Below are 20,616 nucleotides of genomic sequence, written 5' to 3'. Positions count from 1 at the left end.
TGATAGAGATCCTGTAGGTGTTTGTCTCTTTCTGAGGTATTGGAGCAAATGCGGTTGTATCTTAGAGCTTGGCTGTAGACAATGGATCATGTAATGTGGTCTGGATGAAAACTGGAGGCATGTAGATAAGTATAGCAGTCAGTAGGTTTCCGGTATAGGGTGGTGTTTATGTGACTGTTGCTTATTTGCACTGTAGTGTCTAAGAAGTGGATCTCTTGTGTGGACTGGTCCAGGCTGAGGTTGAAATCCTGGTGGAATTCCTCAAGGACCTCCTTCCTATGGGTCCAGATGATGATGTCATCAATGTAGCGCAAGTAGAGTAGGGGTGTTGGGGGATGAGAGCTGAGGAAGTGTTGTTCTAAGTAAGCCATAAAAATGTTGTCATACTGTGGGGCCATGCTGGTACCCATAGCAGTCCTGCTGACTTGAAGGTATCAATTGTACAAATCAGACATCAAGAATTATAACATTCAAAAACCAGTAGGAGAACATGTCAATCTCTCTTGACACTCAATAACAGACTTAAAAGTGGCAGTTCTTCAATAAAAAAAACTTCAAAAACAGACTCCAACGAGAAACTGCAGAACTGGAATTAATTTGCAAAACTAGACACCATCAAATTAGGCCTAAATAAAGACTGGGAGTGGATGGGTCACTACAAAAACTAATTTCCCCCTGCTGATACTCACACCTTCTTGTCAACTGTTTCAAATGGGCCACCTTGATTTCATTGGCCTCATTAACACTACAAAAGTGTTTTTTTCCTCCCTTGGTATATTCACTCCTTCTTGTCAACTGTTGAGAATAGCCCACTTCCACCTTAATTGAATTGGCTCGTTAGCACTGACTCCCCAGTTGTTAAGGCAACTCCCATCTTTTCCTGTGCTGTGTATTTATACCTACCTCTGTATTTTCCGCTCCATGCATCTGATGAAGTGGGTTTTAGCCCATGAAAGTTTGTGCCCAGATAAATTTGTTAGTCTCTAAGGTGCCACAAAGACTCCTTGTTATTTATACAAATCTGATATCTTTACTATTGAATGACAATGTATTGTTCTCAATGTTGCCCTTCTGAGCAGATCAGAAAACCGATCAGCAACAAGAGACAAATGAAAATGTACAAGGAAGTGAGTAACAGGATCTTTCCATCAACCAGTGGATATAACTCCACTGATTTAGTTTCAAATCCATTTTATTTAATATCAACTAACAAACAAGTCTGGACTTTGTTTTTGTTACTAAATGCTGCAGCTCACAAAGCTAACAGCGTGCCAACAATGCCTTGCGTGTTTTCAATGTAACCTTGAGGTACAATTTCAGTTTTGGGGTAATTGGACTGAGAGACCTTGTCTTGTACCAAGTTTGTTTGGGATGCACGTGTGTGACATCTGGGGAGGAATTGTACATGGTTGCTACAACATTCGCATGCACACTTAACCTTGGTTGTATCTGGCATGCTGCCAAATTGATGTTACTTGTCTGTCATAGGAAATGATACTGCATGACATTGTAGCAAAAGCAGTTAGTGCAGTTTTGCAAACATCATGTATAGTGCCTAAGTCCTCAACCTGGAGGCTTTGAACAGGTGTTGGGTGGGGGTGCGGTTCTCCTTACCTTTCCCATATTCCTAAATGGGGCTGGACTCCTGGGATGGAAAAGATCATGCGATAGCATAAGGTTGAGAACCATTGGTTTGGTATAAATCGTTATATGCAAGGCTAGCTTCTGCACTGTTGCTATGGACAATGTATTAAATTAAGAATTCGGCAGTGTAATTCAATGAAAACACTTTTGAAGGTGAACAGACGTGCTTTAGATACCGAATCATTAACAGACTACATTATATGTAACCAAATCAGAATATTTGAAAATTACTTCCTCTTCTGGGACTAAACCCTGCTCATCTAATGTATGAATAATCCCATTGACATGAATGAGACTAATTGCACGAGTAAGGAGAGCAGGGCTTGGCCTTTATTTACTGATCAAGAGCCATAGTTCTGTTATCTCAGCTGCATTTAGTGACATTGTTCATGTCTAAAAAGCATGGTTCCTTCTTCTGCTCTAGGAGGAAATCAGAAACCTTAAGAGTTGGCAGGGAAAAGGTTTTTTAAAGTTAATCTTTATATTTGTGGTCAAAACTTTCATTCAGCACCTGGGTTAGTGTATTACATAATTATATGCAAAAATTATATTTTATGTACAGCACAACATAGTGAATCAAGGTTCTTTAGCCTGTTGTACAGGTTGGACTAGACAACCATAATGGTCTCTTCTACCCTTAACATTGATGAATCTATGAAATATCTTGCATACAAGTTACATGTGGATGCAGCATGTGCATGTAAATGTATTTTTGTCCAAAGTAATCTATCCCAATCTCTGCTTATTAGGACCAAGTTTGGTTAATGTCAGAAGACAGGATATTTTTAAAACTTGAATTGCTGCTCTTTAGTCTCCACAGTGCCTTCAGACCTGGATCACCAGTTTTCAAATCCTGAAAAACTCAAAAGACTGAGCCAGTCAGTACCAGCATTTCTACAAGAGGAGGCATGTATCTGATTTTTAAAAATTAGTATAAAGAGGAGTAATTTCATGTATTGTTTTTGGGGGTCTTCCAGATCAGCTTACTTTTGAATCAGTGGTGTGGGGTTGGGGTTTCTTCTCAGTACCTGTACACCAGAACTTGAACAGAGGGGGCCTAAATAGCATGTAGGCAATTGCCTCGTTCAGAAATCTCAGCCCAAGTAGCAATGCTCAGTTCCTGGGATGCGACTCTCCATCAAGAACTGTTTGTTTGCTAGTTAGAGCAATTAAGACAGAGAGCAAACACTCTTACTGTTTGCAACAACCCTTAAACAATCTCAATCAAAAAACTAACAATAGAGTATTTTTTCAGACTGTACACTGCTCACATGCTAAGAAAGGGAGCTTGTAAGAAGATGTGTAATATTACCATCTGGTGACTTCTCCCATAGCAGTATGCTGGGGACATCAGCTTGGTAGCCTGTCTGAGACTGGGGTTCAGTTAGAAATCTGTCTCATTCCCTGAATCAGTAGATGCTCAGTGTTGCAGACAGCATGCTCTGCTCTTGTGGGTAAAGCATCTGAGCTAGTTGAAAGTCTGCCGGCTTCTTAAGAAGCAGTTGTTGATTGGCCTTGGAGTGAATGAACCCTTTGGGACTCATCTGTGTATGCCAAAAACAAAACCTGTAGTTGACCAGGGTTGTCCATGTTGTCGTCATCTAAAAATCCCTGAGCCAATTAGCTCCAATTAGTATATTCACTGGTGGAGTTGCATTAGTGAATGCCAGAACACTAATGACTTAAGAACACAGATGTGCTAAAAATGAGCACCTACATTGCTACCTGCAGGATTAGCTTTCTCCCCGTGCCATGCTGCCCCAGTTGCAGTCAGCATGGGTTGTTTGAGCTGGATCCCTTCCCTGTAGAAGAGAGGAGACAGCTGACAGGGTGTTCTGTTTATGGACTCAGTCTGAAATTTGGCCCCACCCTCAGTCCAAAATATTCGGCTTTCTTGAATAGGATAGACAGTGTGTTTCTCCTAAGAACAAACAGGTGGATGGACAGGAGTTTCCACAGGCATGTGTCTGGCTGAGTAACACCGAACCCAAGTCTCTTGATGTAACTGCTAAAGCATCCCCCAAAAGCCATTTGTTGCCTTGTGTGCTCCTCTGTCTTGAACATTTTCCTTTAACTAAACCACTTGAATTGAATCAGAGTGGTTAAAGATTTTTAGCATTATAAATTGCATTATTATACTGAGCTAATGCATGAGAAAGCAAAACTAATGAGCCTAATTAAACTGCACAAAAGGTGTAAAAGTAAATTTTAGATCAAGATTTCAACTTGTAACACAGGTAGCAAACTCTAAAATGTATGGTGTTTCCCTCTAACCTTTTTTTGGTTTTTAGTACAACTAACTTCCCACATGAAAAGCAGAAGCATGATCTAATTTAAGGAATTATTAATTGCTTGCACTGCACTACTGTGGGATGTGGCTCCCAATATCCACAGAGCTCCAGTCTTTACAAGTCTGCTTTTTAAAATTATGACAACTTTTAACTGTGTTCCTTGTGACTTCCAAATGCCCACGCTGGCTTTCTTTGTGTGATGTCTTGTAGAGTGACAGAGACACTGATACAACATCAGAAAGCAGTTATCCTCATGGCAGAATCAAGAAGAGCCCCAGCTCTCTAACCAATCTTAGCGGCTCTTCTGGCATGGCGTCCTTGTCTTCTGTATGTAAACCAAAGCTTGTTTTAATAGCACTCTGCTTTGGCCAAACCTTTGTGTCACTCCCCTTCCTTTGTATCTATTTCTCTCTAGACTTCATTGCTATAGTATCAGTGTGTATGTAAAGTTGTCTAATGCTCCATTTTTTTACCTTAGACAGTATATGAATGTAACAAACTGAACTATTTTTATTTTCTTTTCAAAGGATTGATGCCATTACAAATGCCTTTCATTACAACAGATTTATATTATCGTAGTAGATAGGACCCCCAGACATGGATCAGGACCCCATTGTGCTAGTTGCTGTACAAATACAGCCCAAAAAGGCAGTCCCTGCCCCAAGAAGCTTACAATCCAAGTCAGGGGTAGGCAAGCTATGGCACAGGTGCTGAAGGCAGCATGCAAGCTGATTTTCAGTGGCACTCACACTGCCCGGGTCTTGGCCACCAGTCCAGGGGGCTCTGCATTTTAATTTAATTTTAAATGAAGCTTCTTAAACATTCTGAAACCTTATTTACTTTACATACAACAATAGTTTAGTTACATATTATGGACTTATAAAAAGAGACCTTCTAAAAAGGTTAACGTATTATCGACATGCAAAACCTTACATTAAAGTGAATAAACGAAGACTCGGCACACCACATCTGAAAGGTTGCTGACCCCTGATCTAAGTAGAAGAATAGAGGCAACAGATGGATGCTGACAGACTGGGGAGTACAAGGAAACAGTGAGACAATAGTAGTCAGCATGATGGGCAGGGGCCTAAACCATTGCCAAGTTTTCTTTGCAGGCATCATGACAAAGGAGAGTTTTGGGCATTTTGAAGGGGGACAATGAGAATAAAAAGCCATCCACTTGTATATCTGTCTTACCCTTCTTCCAATCCACTTAAGGTGAAACTTTCAAAAGTGATTTAGGTGCCTAGATCAGTTAGGCATTCTTGAAAATTTTACCCTAATCTCTTTTGGGCATTGATAGAGTACCCGTCACCAGAGTATTGAGGCACCATTTTCTGTGGGAAAGAAAATATAGAGGCATGAAAATAATATCTGAAGACTGACTGGAATATGCTGTATATGTTGTGCTCTTTACTTTGTTTCTTGTATATTATGCAATAAATAATACTTTGCGCTTCTACATAGCATCTTTCACTTGAGTTTTTGGAGGCTTACAGTCATCTTATAATAACAGCTAGTAAATATTTATCATTGGATGGATTAAAATCTCTTTCAAAGAAAACCATGTTTCAAAAGTACATCTAAGTGGAGTACTGTCTCTGAATAGAGTGCAGATGAATTTCTTAAATATTTCTCATTCTAATAACATAATGTCTGACCAGAAGCATAGACTAAAAGAATGTTTTTTCCCTTTTCATGTGTACAGGTCAGCGGAAGTGTAATAAGCATCTACAGTGGAGACTTTGGCAATGTGGATGTGAAAGGCCACATTCAGTTTGCCATTGATTACGTAGAACAGCTGAAGGAGCTCCATATTTTTGTTTCCCAGTGTAAAGACTTGGCAATTGCAGATGTTAAGAAACAACATTCAGACCCGTAAGTGTAATTAGGGTTGCACAGTTTTTCCTAACACATTATTTTTCCATGCACAAGAAGTGTAGACAGAGCCTTTCAATCACTATTATCTTGGTCTTCAAAAAGAAAACAAAAAGAAGAGAAAATGCGCAAGTGAGGTGTGTGCCACCTTGATTCCTTGCACTGAATTAAACATAAATGGCTGACTAGCTCTACAGATAGCAGTTCCTAGAGATTTTAAGGCTTATTTATAGAGAACACAAAGGCATAACTGTTACACAGGTCAGAAATCACATAGATTGTACATGTGTGTGCATTTACTTCCATAGCAAAGAATAATATAGAAAGCCCAATTTATTAGGAACTTCAAATTCTATTTTTTGATGATCAAATTAATAATCTGCATAGTAAATTCCCCGTTTTGTGTGTCCAGATTTAGATTGGCACATCCAAATATGAGATTTGGATATCCCAGCAAAAAGTCTAGATATTCTGCCCTGGCAAGGGCAGGGGACAAGATGATCCAACAGGTGTCTTCTATCTTTAATTTCTGTGATTCTGAAGAGGACTTTTACTTTTTATGAATAATGTAGAAACCATTAATGTTCATTCTTAAGGTGATTACTTATCGAAAACTCAGACCTACTGAAATGGTAAGTACTGAATGACTTAGAAATCACTAACTGAAGAGCGTACATTACACTATCTGCATTGCTAACCAAGTTTATCTTCTGTAAAACTTGTATTTCACTTTTGGATTTGTGAATTTGGGGAGCGAAAAACTACCATGTCTTGCAGTTTTACACAATGTCTTGTTGCTCTTATCAGTCTGTTTGTTTAAATTTTTAGATATGTAAAGACTTATCTGCTTCCAGAGAAGTACAAGCTGGGGAAAAGGAAGACCTCAGTGAAAAAGAAAACATTGAATCCAGTCTATAATGAAATATTGCGGGTACTAATTTACTATTTACTAGGTGAACACATAAATGATGCAAATGTACATCTTGAAATACCAAGAATTGAGATTTTTTTCAAGGCCCCATATTCATGAGGCCCCGAAATAGAATCCTCCATTTTTATTCTGTGTTGAGTATTTTAAGTGGCGTTGTGGAATGTTTTTCCAGTTTGATACCTTAGATTCAGGATTTTAGCGTTCAGAGAAAAGGAGAGACAGTAATATAATTAGCGCTTTACGTCCATAGATTGCAAGACACTTTCCAAAGCAAGGCTATTACTTTCATTTCACAGATAAGGGAAACTGAAGCACAGAGCAAGTCAATGGCAAAAATTTCTTGAAGCCTCAGCCTAACTATACATACTACTCCATACTGTGCTCTTTCTTATTGCCCAGTATTGTAGTATGCAGCTGCCCCCTTGTGTTCAAGCATGGCAGTACCTGCACTCGCTCCCTCAGTTTCCTTTCCCAAGATGGGTCTCCTTGGCTTTCCACACACAGGTCCATGCTGGAGATGTAGCTTGGCCCTCTGTTCAAATCACAAACAAATGTAATCCCAAAAGTCCAGCTGAAAGTCCCAGTAAACAAAAAGGTTTTCCTGTCCTTTATGGATTCTCCTCAGCAGGCTCTCTAGGCCCTATTCTCAGTCCTTTTCTGGCTACCTTTGAGTCTTCCCACATAAGAACGGCCATACTGCGTCAGACCAAGGGTCCATTCAGCCCAGAATCCTGTCTTCCGACCGTGGCCAATGCCAGGTGCCCCCGAGGGAGTGAATCTAACAGGCAATGATCAAGTGATCTCTTTCCTGCCATCCATCTCCACCCTCTGACTAAGAGAGGCTAGTTCATATAAAGTACTGGCCTCCAGGATGGTTCCCTTGGAGTATCTGGCCTCCTGCAGACTCTGGTTCAGGATCTACCACAGCAGCTTGTTTGCTCCCTGTGTTTCCAACCCAGTCTGAGCTCTCTCAGTCCTTCTGTAAGGCCCAGTTGTCCATTAAGCTATCCCTTGATCCCAATAAGCTAGAAAGCAGCTAACTTACTGTGGCACAGGTGGGACCAGACATTCTGTGACACCCAGTGTATCCTTTTCTTTCACTTATACATGTATTTCCTCAACTAGCATTGGACAGAGTGACTTGGTTTCTGAAAACAGGTATGGAGGGAAGTATGGTCTAGTGGTCTGAGCACAGGGTTGGAGATCAGGCACTCCTGAGTTCTGTTCTGTTCTAAACTCGCCATTGACTTGTGTAACCTCAGTAAGTAACTTAACTTCTCCATCTGCAAAATGGGGATAATTTTTCGCTAGCTCACAGAAGTAAGGTGAAGATTAAATAACTGTGTGTTCAGATATTTGAAGATAGCTGGCCAAGTATTATTCAGTATGTTTGGATATACTGAATTGTATGTACTGATTTTTCTGTATTTCTTACTAACGAACGTGAGATGAATATGAATTTAAACTCTTTGAACTAGTCTCAAATATGTACAGTGGCCATAATTTTCTACATGTCTCTGTTGGACCTAAATAGGTTGTTGAATGGATTTCCCAGTATGATTGGCCTTCTCATAATCTCAATCACTCCTAGATTCTTGTGTTTGATGAAATAGTCTCTTTCACAGGTGCTGCTGAACCTGCTGGCTTTAAGTGGTTTCCATTATATTCAGGGTTTACAGTTTGGTTCAGTGGCTCTCAGCACCCCCACTGTACAATTTGTTCCAGCATCTCTGCTGCCTTGTTTAAATTGTAATTCTTTTGCTTCACTCTTCTTGCAGTATAAAATTGACAAGGCACTGGTGAAGACCCAGAGACTGAATCTCTCCGTCTGGCACAATGACACCTTTGGGCGCAATAGTTTCCTAGGTGAGGTGGAACTTGATTTGGGAACATGGGACTGGAATGACAAACTGAATAAGCAGATGAACTGGTTCCCGCTTAAGCCTAGGGTAAGTTCTTAGGTGTTTGTTGTATTGTATGTATGAATGAGACGTGATCTCTATCCAGTCATGGGCTTCTGCCCATCTTTATATTCTGAGGTCCCCCATTCTCTCATTTTTTCCTGCTTGAGCATTTTTGTTGTGGCCACAGTTATAGAAATGCTTCTTGCAGGCAGGCAGATAAGACATACAATTTTGAGACCTTTCCTTGTGCCAATGAGTGGCTGGCCAGTAGGGATGCTTTCAGAGAGAAGCAGCTTGTACCCCTAGGAGTCTGACTCTGTTCTCTCGACCAGCCTGAGGAGCGAGAATCCCAAGTTGAACTTCCAGGCTTTGTGGCCACATAATATTACTGGAGGCATAGACCATCAATTGCATCCCCTTGCAGATAGAATAATTTGTATATACAGGATACATATTAAAATGATGCTACGCTTGATTCAAGGACATGTCTTCCAGAGAACACTGTACTGGTTTAGCTAAAGGCTGTGTGGGCACTCTCAACTTGGTCTGCAACTGGCTTAAGTCAATTCTAGCTAAATTTTAAATAAACCACTATTTCTAAATCAAATTGTGTCCACACAGCCTTTTTGCATTGGTTTAACTAAATTGGTTTAAAATTTTCTGCAAGTAAGTAGGTAAAGCGTTAGCCAAAAGCCAAAGAGATGGCAAGTGGTCTTCTAATTAAAGTAGTTCTACAGGATAGTAACAAGCATCGTATCAGCTTAGAGCCTACCTATTTTTGAAAGTTGCTTTGGTATTTTAGTCTGCATGTTACTTTTTACAGTGCTCAAAAGTGAGCTAGGTGCTTCCCAATGCACATAAGAAAAGGTTACTGCTCCGAAGAGCATATGTTCTAAATTTAGACATGACACAATGAAAGGTGGGAGGGCAAAAAAAACTGTGGAGAAATCTCTTTTGAGAATGATCTACAATCATAGGGCTTTATCAGTACCTTAGCAAAAGAGGCACCTATCTGCATCTGACGGTGCACTCCAGGGGTTAAACTTCTCCCATAAACTCTTGTTAGCCTGCAAACTGAGGAAGATCTAAAGGTAAGAATGCAAGAAAATCTTCAGTTGGCAATAGAGAAATTCTGCTTCACATTATAATTCACTAAAACCTATCACTCCTGTAGAAAACTTTTGCATAGCAACTTGTACATGTAATCTATAATGGCTACTCATGTGTGTGAAGTGGAATTTCTAATAAGTATCAAAGTAGAATTTCCTGCCTTCTGGCATTGCCTCATTACAAGTGAAATACACAAGGAATGCTATAAAAGGGGGTATTGTATTACACTAGGATGTGACCAGAGTTTTTTGTTTTAATTTTCAGACTCCAGCAGCAGCTCTTGAACTAGAGAACAGAGGAGAGATTAAACTAGCCCTTCAGTATGTCCCACAGCCTGTCGGGGGTATGTGCTCATTCTTATTTTGTTTTTGTTTGTTTTGGTTTTTTTAGTTTCAATAGCCTCTTGGGAATATATTTCCCAAAGTTCAACTACTTTTTTCCTAAAGAGTAGACATTTTTCTATAGAATCAAGCTTACCTGACCATGGACTCACTTCAGGACCATGACTTATTCGGTGTTTTTTATTAAGGAAGCAAAGACACTCTTGTTAGTATGTAGAAAGATTCCAAGATTGTCACTCCAAAGTCTAGAATGTGTCTGAATCAGAATTAAGTGATGGAAACTGCTACAAGCACAATTGAGAGCTTTTTGTTTTACAGTATCATCAGGCTCAATCATCACTGGGATTTAGTCAGTTACCATTCAGTTTAAGTTCTCAGATATTTTCAGCTTTTTTTTTTATACCCACGATGTTAGGAATTACACCTGGATGGCAGCATGAGCTTTTAGTGACTGAGCGGGAGGAATGAGATCCTGCTTCGCCACTAGTTACTGAGTGGTCATTAATAGGCAGGCAAACAGCCGTATGCTAAGCAAACAGTAGTTGTGTACTGAGCTCAAGAGGCAGTGGATGTGGGAAAGAACAATAATTGCTTAGTACCTAGTTTATAATAGTGATAATGATCTGAGTCTGTTGTTATCTGACAATAATTGGCTGGGGTGGGCTGGCAGCGAAGCAAAGGACTTTTAATTTAACAAGTCAGCCAATAAGAAACAAATTCACTCCTTCCTGTCAGCAGCTTCGGTAGCTGAGCTGGGCCTGATGGAGGCAATTAGGAAGTAATAAGAAGAGTAGAGGAATCCTCTCAAGATCAGATCAGTGACCATTTAGATGCTTTGGCAATGTACACTTAAATCTTATTTTTGGGTGCTCATTGAGTATTAGTTCACACCAGCTGCAGGCAGGTAAGTTGTAAAGCTGGCCCCAGCTGTGCTAGTGTGTATGCAAAATAAGCAAATTGTGCACCTATTTACTATTTCCCAGTGTCTGCCTACAAAAGAGAGGGAAAGTATTAGAGCATAGGCGTTACCTCACCCTCCATTGAAATTTTGCCATTTCTGAGGAGGAATGTGGCACAGTACAACAGCAAGTGAGGATTGGGACAGGAAGTCTAGAATAACCTCATCCAACTGAAACTACAGGGGAATGCACCTGCCCTTCTTCTGTCTGCTTTCTTTGGGGTTTGTTTGGCATACATACAGTACTAATGGAATGATGGAGGCATGCCTTTGTTTGGTATGATGGCTATGAATTTATTTCCTCCCAAATTTATACAGTCACCTTCTCTGACTTCTTCCCTCCTTTTGCCGCTAACATTTAATTTCTAAAGTGAGTAAATATTGGTTTCCTATTTGTCTCTTCCAAAGGTAACAAGACCCCGTCCACTGGAGAGGTCCACATCTGGGTGAAGGAATGCAATGACCTCCCTCTCCTGAGAGGCAACAAGATCAACTCTTTTGTTAAATGGTAACTGCAATAGTGGGATGAATAAAATTATGCTAATTAATCTTCCCTTAATTTGTGCATGTGAGAGGGAGAGACTTCCCAGATGCTGCCTTGCAAGATGCCCTGTAGGGCTGATGCATTTCACTCACCCATCAGACACAATGTATCTGGCGAGTTCCAACCTTGCACTTTATGCCCCCACTTCCTGGTTGACTGACTGGCTAGTCAAAACTGACTGCCATTCCCATCAACCACCAGGACTAACTCTAATGCAACTAGCTTTATTTATTGTGCCTTTTAAACAAACCAGGTTGGAGTGGGTGGATGGATGTCCTACTTGGAGGGAAGCCATGCTGTAGGTGGGAAAGGAGGGAAAACCGCCCTGTCTCCTCTCCCTTCTTCCTGGCAGGGGATTATAAAGCCATAGGGAGGGCATTAGAGACCAAGTGGCTGAGGAATCTCTGGCAGCAGCAAGGCAAGCAGGGCACTCACTGGCTGGAAACCAATAACTGAGTTCTCCTAAGTCTCCTCCCTGTCCCATCCATCTATCTCTTCCATCTTCTGAGGTGTAGAGGTGATTAGTTCCACCAGTCCTGACCTCAGGCTCTCTGAAGAGGGTGGGTACGTTTCCTCTTCCCCCAGTCTCAGAGCCCATAGTATATTAATGAGAATGTCAACCTGTAGATATATTATTCATATAAAAGAGAATGTTAATGTAGCCCTCAGTTTTTTTAATATAATCTGCCAGTGTTTTCTCTTTCCAAAGTACCATTCTTCCAGATACTAGTAGGAAAAGTCGCCAGAAAACAAGAGCAGTGGCGAAAACTACAAACCCAGTGTTCAACCACACCATGGTTTACGATGGCTTTAGAGCTGATGATTTGAAAGAAGCATGTGTAGAACTTACAGTCTGGGACCACAACAAACTAGCCAATCACTTTCTGGGAGGTCTCAGGATAGGAATGGGAACAGGTACTGATCATTTATTAAATTAATCCTTAACTTGCAAAATGCAACCTGGATTTCCATTTACTTGTCTTGTGTCTCCATTTTTCCCTCTGTGTACAAAATATCACTGAGTAAACTTGCAGGCATTAGGCTTCATTTAGAAAGTCACCTTTCATGCAGCGGGGATCCCAAAATGCAATACACAGTTACAGAGCAGGAGTAGAGTCCTGTTAGGGGTTCAGGCAAGTTAGAGAAGATCTCAGATTAGACTAGAAATCTTATGTCTCTCTTTCCATAAATGTACATAGCACTTTACAAAGCACAGAATACACAGTCTCTGCACCAAAAAACTTGCTATCAATTGTTGAACTGATTCAGACACACAACCCTGATGTGAAGATGGCAGTGCTCGGAGGAGGGATTAATGGAAGAAGGGGGTTTAAAGGGAATTGAGGAAGAGAAGGGGTGCATATGGGAGAAATGTGAAGTGTATTTCAGCAGAAGGGGCAAGGTAAGAGTGAAGTTTGGTGGATAGAAAATGATAGAGATTGGTAAAAATGGAGGTGGGGAAAGAAGGAAATAAAAATGCAGATATATGTTGAGGCAAGATTGGAGGGGGCCTGGAAGATGAGGTTTGCAGAGGTTGAATATGAGGCAGTATAAAAAACAGGAAGTCAGAAAAGGGACTCAGAGAAGTGACATGACCAGAGTAGCAAAAGAAAAAAAAGAGGAATTTAGCATACAATAAATGTAAAGCAGAAAACCTCAATTTCTAAGGTGTTTCTTCCACTCTTTTCTTGTGTGCACTACTTGGCTATTAGCATGACAGATTCTCTCCCCCCTCCCACCACATCCCCCCTGTGGAAACCCAGTTAAGTGAAATCTTAGCAAGGTTATTGCTAAATCTTTCTAAGTTTGCAAAAATACATTTATTTTCCCTGAGGTGTACCCCATTTGGTAAATCTATCTCTGAACATTAATAATGTGGCTGAATAATCTTGAAATTATTAGTTACACATGCTAAGATAGGGATAATTAAATCAGACATTGCAGAATCATGAAGTAAATTCCCATCATCTACATCCATATATAACATGTACCATGGGCTAGGTACATTCTGGCATGGTTTATTGTCCTCTGAATTAGCTTAGTATTTGGCAAATAGCGTTCTTATGGCAACTGAAGTGTGATGTTCAGAGTATAAATTAAAAAAAAAGGACAACTGGAGCACACGTGAAAAACTCCAGTCTAAAAATAAGAGTGGCAATACTAAACTTGAGTAAATACACAATTCTCCTATGTCATGCCTGCTAAAGTTAACTGAAAGTTAATGTCCGCAAGTCATGGTGTTCTTAAAATTGTGGGGCAGCTAGACACTAAGGCAGTAAGCTCAACATGAATGTGTGATAAATAAGTAGAGTTGTACATGCTTCTAGTGTTGAGAATAGATCCTTTCATTAGAACTGTGTGAAATTTTGCTAAAATTAGTATGTTCCCAAATACTCAAGGTTCTGTTTCAAGGAGAAATTTGGCCTTCTTTCTTGACAGTAAAAATTGTGTGTTGAAAATAAACTACATTTTAAAATTAAAATATGAATATTCCCTAAGTGAACTTGATTTCTCCCCCCCCCCTCGATCCTCTTTGTCACTTTTATAGTGAAACCATCTCACTGCAAAATGACAATTTAGCCCATGGAGAGGAAATGCCTTCTTTCCCCAAACTGAAGACAACAGGTGTTTAAAGTCTCTTTAGCAAACTCATGGAAAAGTGACTTTTCCCAGAGAAGAGAATTTCTTAGCACAGTTTATTAGGATTACAATAGTCAAAAGCAAATTTAAAAATAAATATAAATTGGGGTCACAAATTTCAAACTTCGCTCCTGAAATTAAGCAGCTAAACTTACATTTTGGTATCTGAATCAGTGACCTGAAGCTATTTTTTTTTCTTCCCAAGAGGTACTGAGTGACCCCAGCTTCTGTCAATGGGAAAATCAGGCCACTGATTTAGATGCTGAACTTTAGGCACCGAAGTTTGAAAATCTTGACTGACTTTCTTATTCACTAGGGATCCTGACAAGATGAGCTAATAAATAGCAAACACGAAAAACCAAACACATGAGAATACTGAGATATTATCTAGTTCCTATGTAAGCACAAATCCCATTAATTGGATTTGATGGGAGTTGTACATGTACAGAAAATGCAGAATCACACCATGAAAATTGTCAGCTAACTCTGTAGGGAAGGTCAAATGCTTTCAGAAGAGGGAGGAAATTAATGATTTTTGTTCATGTGTGGAGATTTGCCCTATAGTCTATTAACTGTGGTGGCAATTTTGAAAAAGTGCTTAAAGTTTCCTTTTAAATAATGTCGTATGTTTTTCTAAGGCAAAAGCTATGGTATTGCAGTGGACTGGATGGACTCCACTTTAGAGGAAACCACCCTATGGGAGAGAATGATGAGCTCGCCAAACACATGGGTAGAAGATACACTGCCACTCCGGATGCTAATGGTAGCAAAGCTAACAAAATAAGATGACTTTCTAATTGCTAGTGTCCAAAGTGTTTACTTGTTGGATCTTGGGAGTGGAAGGAAATAATAAAATGGGGAACTTGGAGGAATTCTATAAAAGTGTGTGTACTACAGTAGATCTGTAGACAGCCTCTGTTCTGTTGTTTTATTTTGTGCTGCTAAACGTTACTACGTAATGCAAATTAAACTTTTCTGCTTTCAGATTATTTTTTAAACTAACGGCTTTTTACTTCTTGCTCACTGAAAATGAATTAAATAAAGAATATACTATTGAAATTCAGTGGTCCAATTACCAGGGCTGTGTTGTGTGTGTGGTCACCTAGAATAGTGAAAAATGTTGGTGATTCGCTAAATAATGCACCCAAAACCAAAACCTAAAAAACCAACAACTTTGTCTATTTCCCAGGGTCTTTTGTGTGGCATTTAAAATAAGCTGACAATAGGTCGCTATAGTCATATTCACTGTGTGTTTGCAGCTTAATTTTAATGGTATTTTCAAGTCTCTGGTGGTTATACCCTTTGCTAGAGTTCATGATGGGGAATTCCATCTCTAGTTTTAAGCTCTCAGAGCTTGAGAGCTTTATCTATTGATATAAGCATTCTATGAAGAGTGGTGATATTGAGCTCAATCCTATAGAGTGCTGAATTTCCACACGTTCAGGATCAGGGCCATAAAGAGGGTTTGACTGTATACGTAGTACATATACTAGTGGTTTTGTTTTATCTCTAAATTATGGATTCTGTATGGAAGCAATGAAGTTGAATTTACTGTATTTAAATGTTACTCTGAAGGATCTCTTCACCCATTAAGTTGCTCATTTTATTATTGATGAATAAATTGTATATTTATTTTACACGTATACACTATCTGTACCCAAGTGTGTTGTTGGATTGCTCTTTTGGGTGTGTCAAGACTTCTGTATGCACTTTGGTGCCACCACTACAACACAGCAGGAATTGGGTAGTCCTTAAAGAACCTACACCGTATGAAATAGCAAGCAAATTTCAATCCTATAGCATTGTATTTAATTAAAAGTTTGAATGTAAAAAACATATAAATGTATTGTTCTTACACTTTTTTTAACTAAAAGCAGCCTATTAAAGCTACAGTTGTGTTCAGAGAAGTAACTGCTCGATTAAAATACACATCTAATCAATTATACTAGATTTGCATTTCATATATCTGTGAAATTTTCATATTGCATTATTGAAAGTCACAGTACTCAAAATAAATGCATATGATACACTTGTGTATTTATTTATTGCAACTATTATAGGTCTAGAATCTGGTAATGCATCCTACACTTTATTAAGTTTACGAATATGAATCACGGGGGAAATTTTGAGAATTTCAAAAGTCACTAAAGCAGTTAAGTGCCCAATTCCCATTTACTTTCAATAGAAATTGAGTGCCTAATAACATGAGGCATTTTGGGTGGAATTTTTCAGAAGCACCCATGTAGGGTCATGGTTGCACTGCCTCCAACCAACTTTGAAATCTGGATATTTCTGAAGCTTAGAGGTACAATAATTGCCTGTTGTATCTTTTTATATATTAAAAAAACTTTCTGAACTGAGGAGTGTATGTGCATAATTAATCTTTTTGGAGTCACACCACATTCTGATTTGTTTGACATGAGGAGGTGCATATTTTTATAAAGGACATTTACCTGCACATTTGGTTGCACATGCAGAAGTGGATTATTGTGTGCACTATCTGCAACATTCCACTGGCTAACTTATAAAATACGCACTTATATGTTTGTGTGTGCAACTGAGAGCTTGTCTACAAGGTGCGTTAGTGTATACCAGCATGTTGCGCATGAGCTGTCTGTGTGATCCCTGATGTGCAGCAATCATAGAGTATCAGGGTTGGAAGAGACCTCAGGAGGTCATCTAGTCCAACCCCCTGCTCAAAGCAGGACCAATCCCCAGACAGTTTTTTTTTTGTGTTTGTTTTTTTTTATGTAGTGCTATTTCAAACCATGTTATGTCAGTGCATTCTAGAAAACCTCTAATGTGAGCCAGTAGAGTCCACAAAGAAGTTAGTGTGGGACAGGCTTGTGAACACTAGAATTTACATCTCAGCTGGGGCACACTAATGCACCACATAGACAAGTCCTTTAATATATTATTTCTGTTGAAAAATAGTTTCAGGAGTTTATAGGATTGGAACAGGGTATCTTTGGACTGAAACTCTTCAGCCAGTGAGCCATGTAATAATCTTCTGGACAGACAGACATATCTGGAAGTGCTCAAATTAGGATAACCAGACCAAACCTTTGGTCAGTTAGAATAGTAATCAAATATCCCATTTTTCCTTAATCATTCTTGGTATTGATATTAAGAATATAATGCAGCTACCTCAAAAGCCAGTGCTCACCAGTACTCAAAATACATCATCATCATAATTTTATTTTAGATTTAAATTTTTTTTAAAAACCCACCCCTGCAGACGCTTCCCTGATCAAATAATTACTTACACTTGCAATCATCTGGCTAACCAACAGCATTAAACAATCCTATATAAATTAACTTGAACAGCCAATAAACCAAAGGAACAAAACAGACCCTTTAGCCCCTGTCAGGACCACAGCCTCAAACCTCCCCCCAAATCTTGGCAAATACATCGCTTTTGTAGCATGCCCAGAAGATTAAGTACTTTCCAGACCAGCACAATGGGCTTTTTTCCACTAAGGCAAAAATGAGTCACCATATCAAACGTGCCACCTTGAAGCCTCCAGTGAACTATGCAAGGTCAACTGAGCCAGTCTCAACATAGCCTTTTAAAATACAGCAGTGCTCGGTAGTGCAGTGTTAAGAAGACTCTATTGGTATCTTCAAGAAAGATTGGTTCACAGCCTGTTGATTTCAGTAGCTCTGGCTCAGATCCTAAAGCTATTACTTTCCTATCTTTCAACAGCTAAGTTTACTAAGCTTTAATGTTGTTTTACAGTGTAACCTCATACCATAAAAGGAAAATACACTGGCTTCCATAAGCCTTTTCAGTAGACTATACAGCGGTGTAAAGAAGTGCAACAAATCAAATATTGAAGAAATTGCATTGTGTTTGGAAAACACATGGCAGTAAAATGGTATATGGTTTTATTTACAACATTGGAGCTTAAAATTCTCTGTCCGGAAAACTGGCTTTTTCCTTTTAAATTGTTTTAACAGGAACTTAGTATTAATCAATGCACTTACCTTGCGAGCACGAAGAATTTTAACTCTCAAGGAATGTTGTGATGAAAAGACCTAATATTTTTAAAACTGCATTTAACTAAAGTGTTTACTTATTCATAATAGTCCCTTGAAAATCCTTCACCTAACCAATATGGACTTTTTAACACTATATGTGCAAACAACCCTACACTAAAGCACTATGCACCTCTGACTAAGCTACTAACATTTGCTTTGACAGAAAAAAGCCTAGAGGAATTTGTTTTTGATATCTAGGGTTCAGCTGTCAAGACAGAAGGCTTCAGGAAGCCAACTTCCTTGTTTGTTTTGCTTGGGTCTGTCTCCACTGCAGCTGAGAGCAAGTGGGTAGCCAGCCTTGCACTAGCTTGGACTGAGCTAGTGCACTAAGAGCAGTGACACCATTGTGGTAGCAGCAGAGACTTGGGTTAGCCAACCAAGGTTAGACCCAGGGGTCAGGTGTGTTACCTGTGCCACAACATCCACACTGCTGTTTTTACGGAGCTAGCTTGGGCTGAGCTAGCGGGAGTTTGTCTATCCAGGCTGGAAGACTCACTCCTAGCTGGGGCGGAGACATACTCTGCTACCCTGCAGTCAAAAGGAAGAAGGCTTCCAAGTCATCCATAGCCAGGTCTCTCGGGGCATGTAGTTGAGACATAATACAAGAAGGCAAAAGACAATCTTCTAGGAAAGTGCGTGCCAGTGAGTCAATAGCTGTATTGAATTAAACTCCAGTTATGCTTTATGAAGGAGGCTGTAAGCAGTTGTCCATCACTTTTTAAGATAATAGACACCTGATGTCTGTTCTTCCACTGAACTTTCCTTCCGGCAAAACTGTCACAAGCCGTAGTACATCAGCGATTCTGATGAGTCTAAAGTGCCTACTATATTTTAAAAACATTGCTGTCAAGGCTGATTCCTCACTCTGGCACTTCGAGTGCAGAAGGAGGGGGCCCACAAGGATTCTAAAAATTAATACTGGCCACTCCAGGCTTGTATTAAACTCCCAAGGTTACAGCTTTTCTCTGACCTTGGATGGTGGATGCTGCCACCACCCAAAACCCCTTTAAGGACCCCAGAAGGCACACTTGGGAATTCCTTCCTGTGGGGTACCCTCAAGCCCTTTCACCCCACCCCACTCCAGGGAAGAGCTGAAAAAGAAAACAAAGGAAATCAGCTGTTGCTACCAGCTGATTAAACAACATATGCACAAACCTCTTAGGACACACAATCCAATCCTGTTCTTAAAAAAGGTAAATTTTATTAAAAACAAAAGGAAAGAAAATACATCGAAAACTCAGGCTATTGCTAGATTTAAAAAATCCATTTACAAAAAGTCAGCATCAAGAATAACCTTCTTGAGGTCCATCTTAAAAGTTACAAGCAAAACAAAAGCAGTTTGGATTAGAACAGAGCAGTCCAAAAGCCATAAAGAAATTAAAAATAAATCTACTCGCGTCTTCCTAGACAATTCTTGATCTACTTAAATATCTGGGGGTTTCAAGTGAGTAGTTTCTAAGTATGGTTTAGATGATTTTTCATACCTAGCCCCAGGCTTCTTAGAGCATAGTTCCAGCCCAGTCTCTGCTTCTCCTTGGGATCAACAGACAGAGAAAGAGTAAGTTTTTTTCCAATTTTAAAAAGCTTTAGCCTTCCCATTGGCTCTTTTGGTCAGCTGCCCCACTCCCTTCCTTTTGCTTATGCAGGGGGACTTTTTAACCCTTTTACAGGTAAAGCCAGTAGAGAACAGCTACTAAGAGGAATTTTAGAGCTAACTGGCTGGCTGGATCCATAAAAGGGAGTTCCCCCCCACCCCTCATTTATCACAATTGCATATAATCCTCCCACCTGGAAATAAATTTCCCACATATATGACTAGTCTTGACATAACTTTACCTCCCTGTTCCAAAATCAGTATTGTCAAACGTGAATAAAGTGGAAAAGAGAGCATTTTCCCTTGCCTACATACTCTGTCTAGCTTTCTGTTCTCATGTCTATTTGTCACCATCTTTGCTGCACAGAAGCCACCTAACAGCCCCCATCACATATATTTCCCACTCTCATTCAGGCCTCTGTCCATGCTGCCTTATATACTCCTCTCTGTTCTAGTCCATCAAATCCCACCTAAAAATGCACTTAATTTGCCAGGGAGGCCTATGTAAGAAAATAAGAATGGCCATACACAGTCAGACCAAAGGTCCACCTTGCCCAATATCCTATCTTCTCACAGTGGCCAATGCCAGGTGCCCCAGAGGGAATAAACAGGTAATCAAGTGATCCATTCCGTTGCCCATTCCCAGCTTTTGTAAACCCGAGCCTGCTCACCCACCCACACCAACCCATTTACACTACTTAAAAAGCTATAATCTGTGCCCAGCCCCTCTGCACGTACAG

General features: G+C 39.8%; 1 protein-coding gene across 9 annotated transcripts in view; it reads left to right on the top strand.

Moving 5' to 3' along the window:
• SYTL2 (synaptotagmin like 2) overlaps positions 1-16,270 on the top strand; it is a 64,833-nt gene extending 48,563 nt beyond the window's left edge. For 4 of the 9 annotated variants that reach the window (XM_030558706.1, XM_030558690.1, XM_030558664.1 and 1 more), the window contains 9 exons: positions 2,456-2,550; positions 4,146-4,262; positions 5,644-5,813; positions 6,642-6,744; positions 8,523-8,693; positions 10,023-10,101; positions 11,466-11,565; positions 12,311-12,516; positions 14,880-16,270. In XM_030558706.1, coding sequence (XP_030414566.1) covers positions 2,456-2,550; positions 4,146-4,262; positions 5,644-5,813; positions 6,642-6,744; positions 8,523-8,693; positions 10,023-10,101; positions 11,466-11,565; positions 12,311-12,516; positions 14,880-15,025 — 1,187 coding nt within the window. In that variant the 3' untranslated portion in view covers positions 15,026-16,270. Of the gene's footprint in view, positions 1-1,079; positions 1,128-2,455; positions 2,551-4,145; positions 4,263-5,643; positions 5,814-6,641; positions 6,745-8,522; positions 8,694-10,022; positions 10,102-11,465; positions 11,566-12,310; positions 12,517-14,879 lie in introns of all 9 variants that reach the window. The other 5 variants (XM_030558699.1, XM_030558654.1, XM_030558634.1 and 2 more) reach the window with 3 other exon arrangements.
• Positions 16,271-20,616: the final 4,346 nt, after the last annotated feature.

Source organism: Gopherus evgoodei, chromosome 1, assembly GCF_007399415.2.
Source record: "Gopherus evgoodei ecotype Sinaloan lineage chromosome 1, rGopEvg1_v1.p, whole genome shotgun sequence".
NCBI classification, from domain to species: Eukaryota; Metazoa; Chordata; order Testudines; family Testudinidae; genus Gopherus; species Gopherus evgoodei.
The sequence above is the reverse complement of the archived record's forward strand: the minus strand, read 5'-3'. Positions and strand labels throughout refer to the sequence as shown.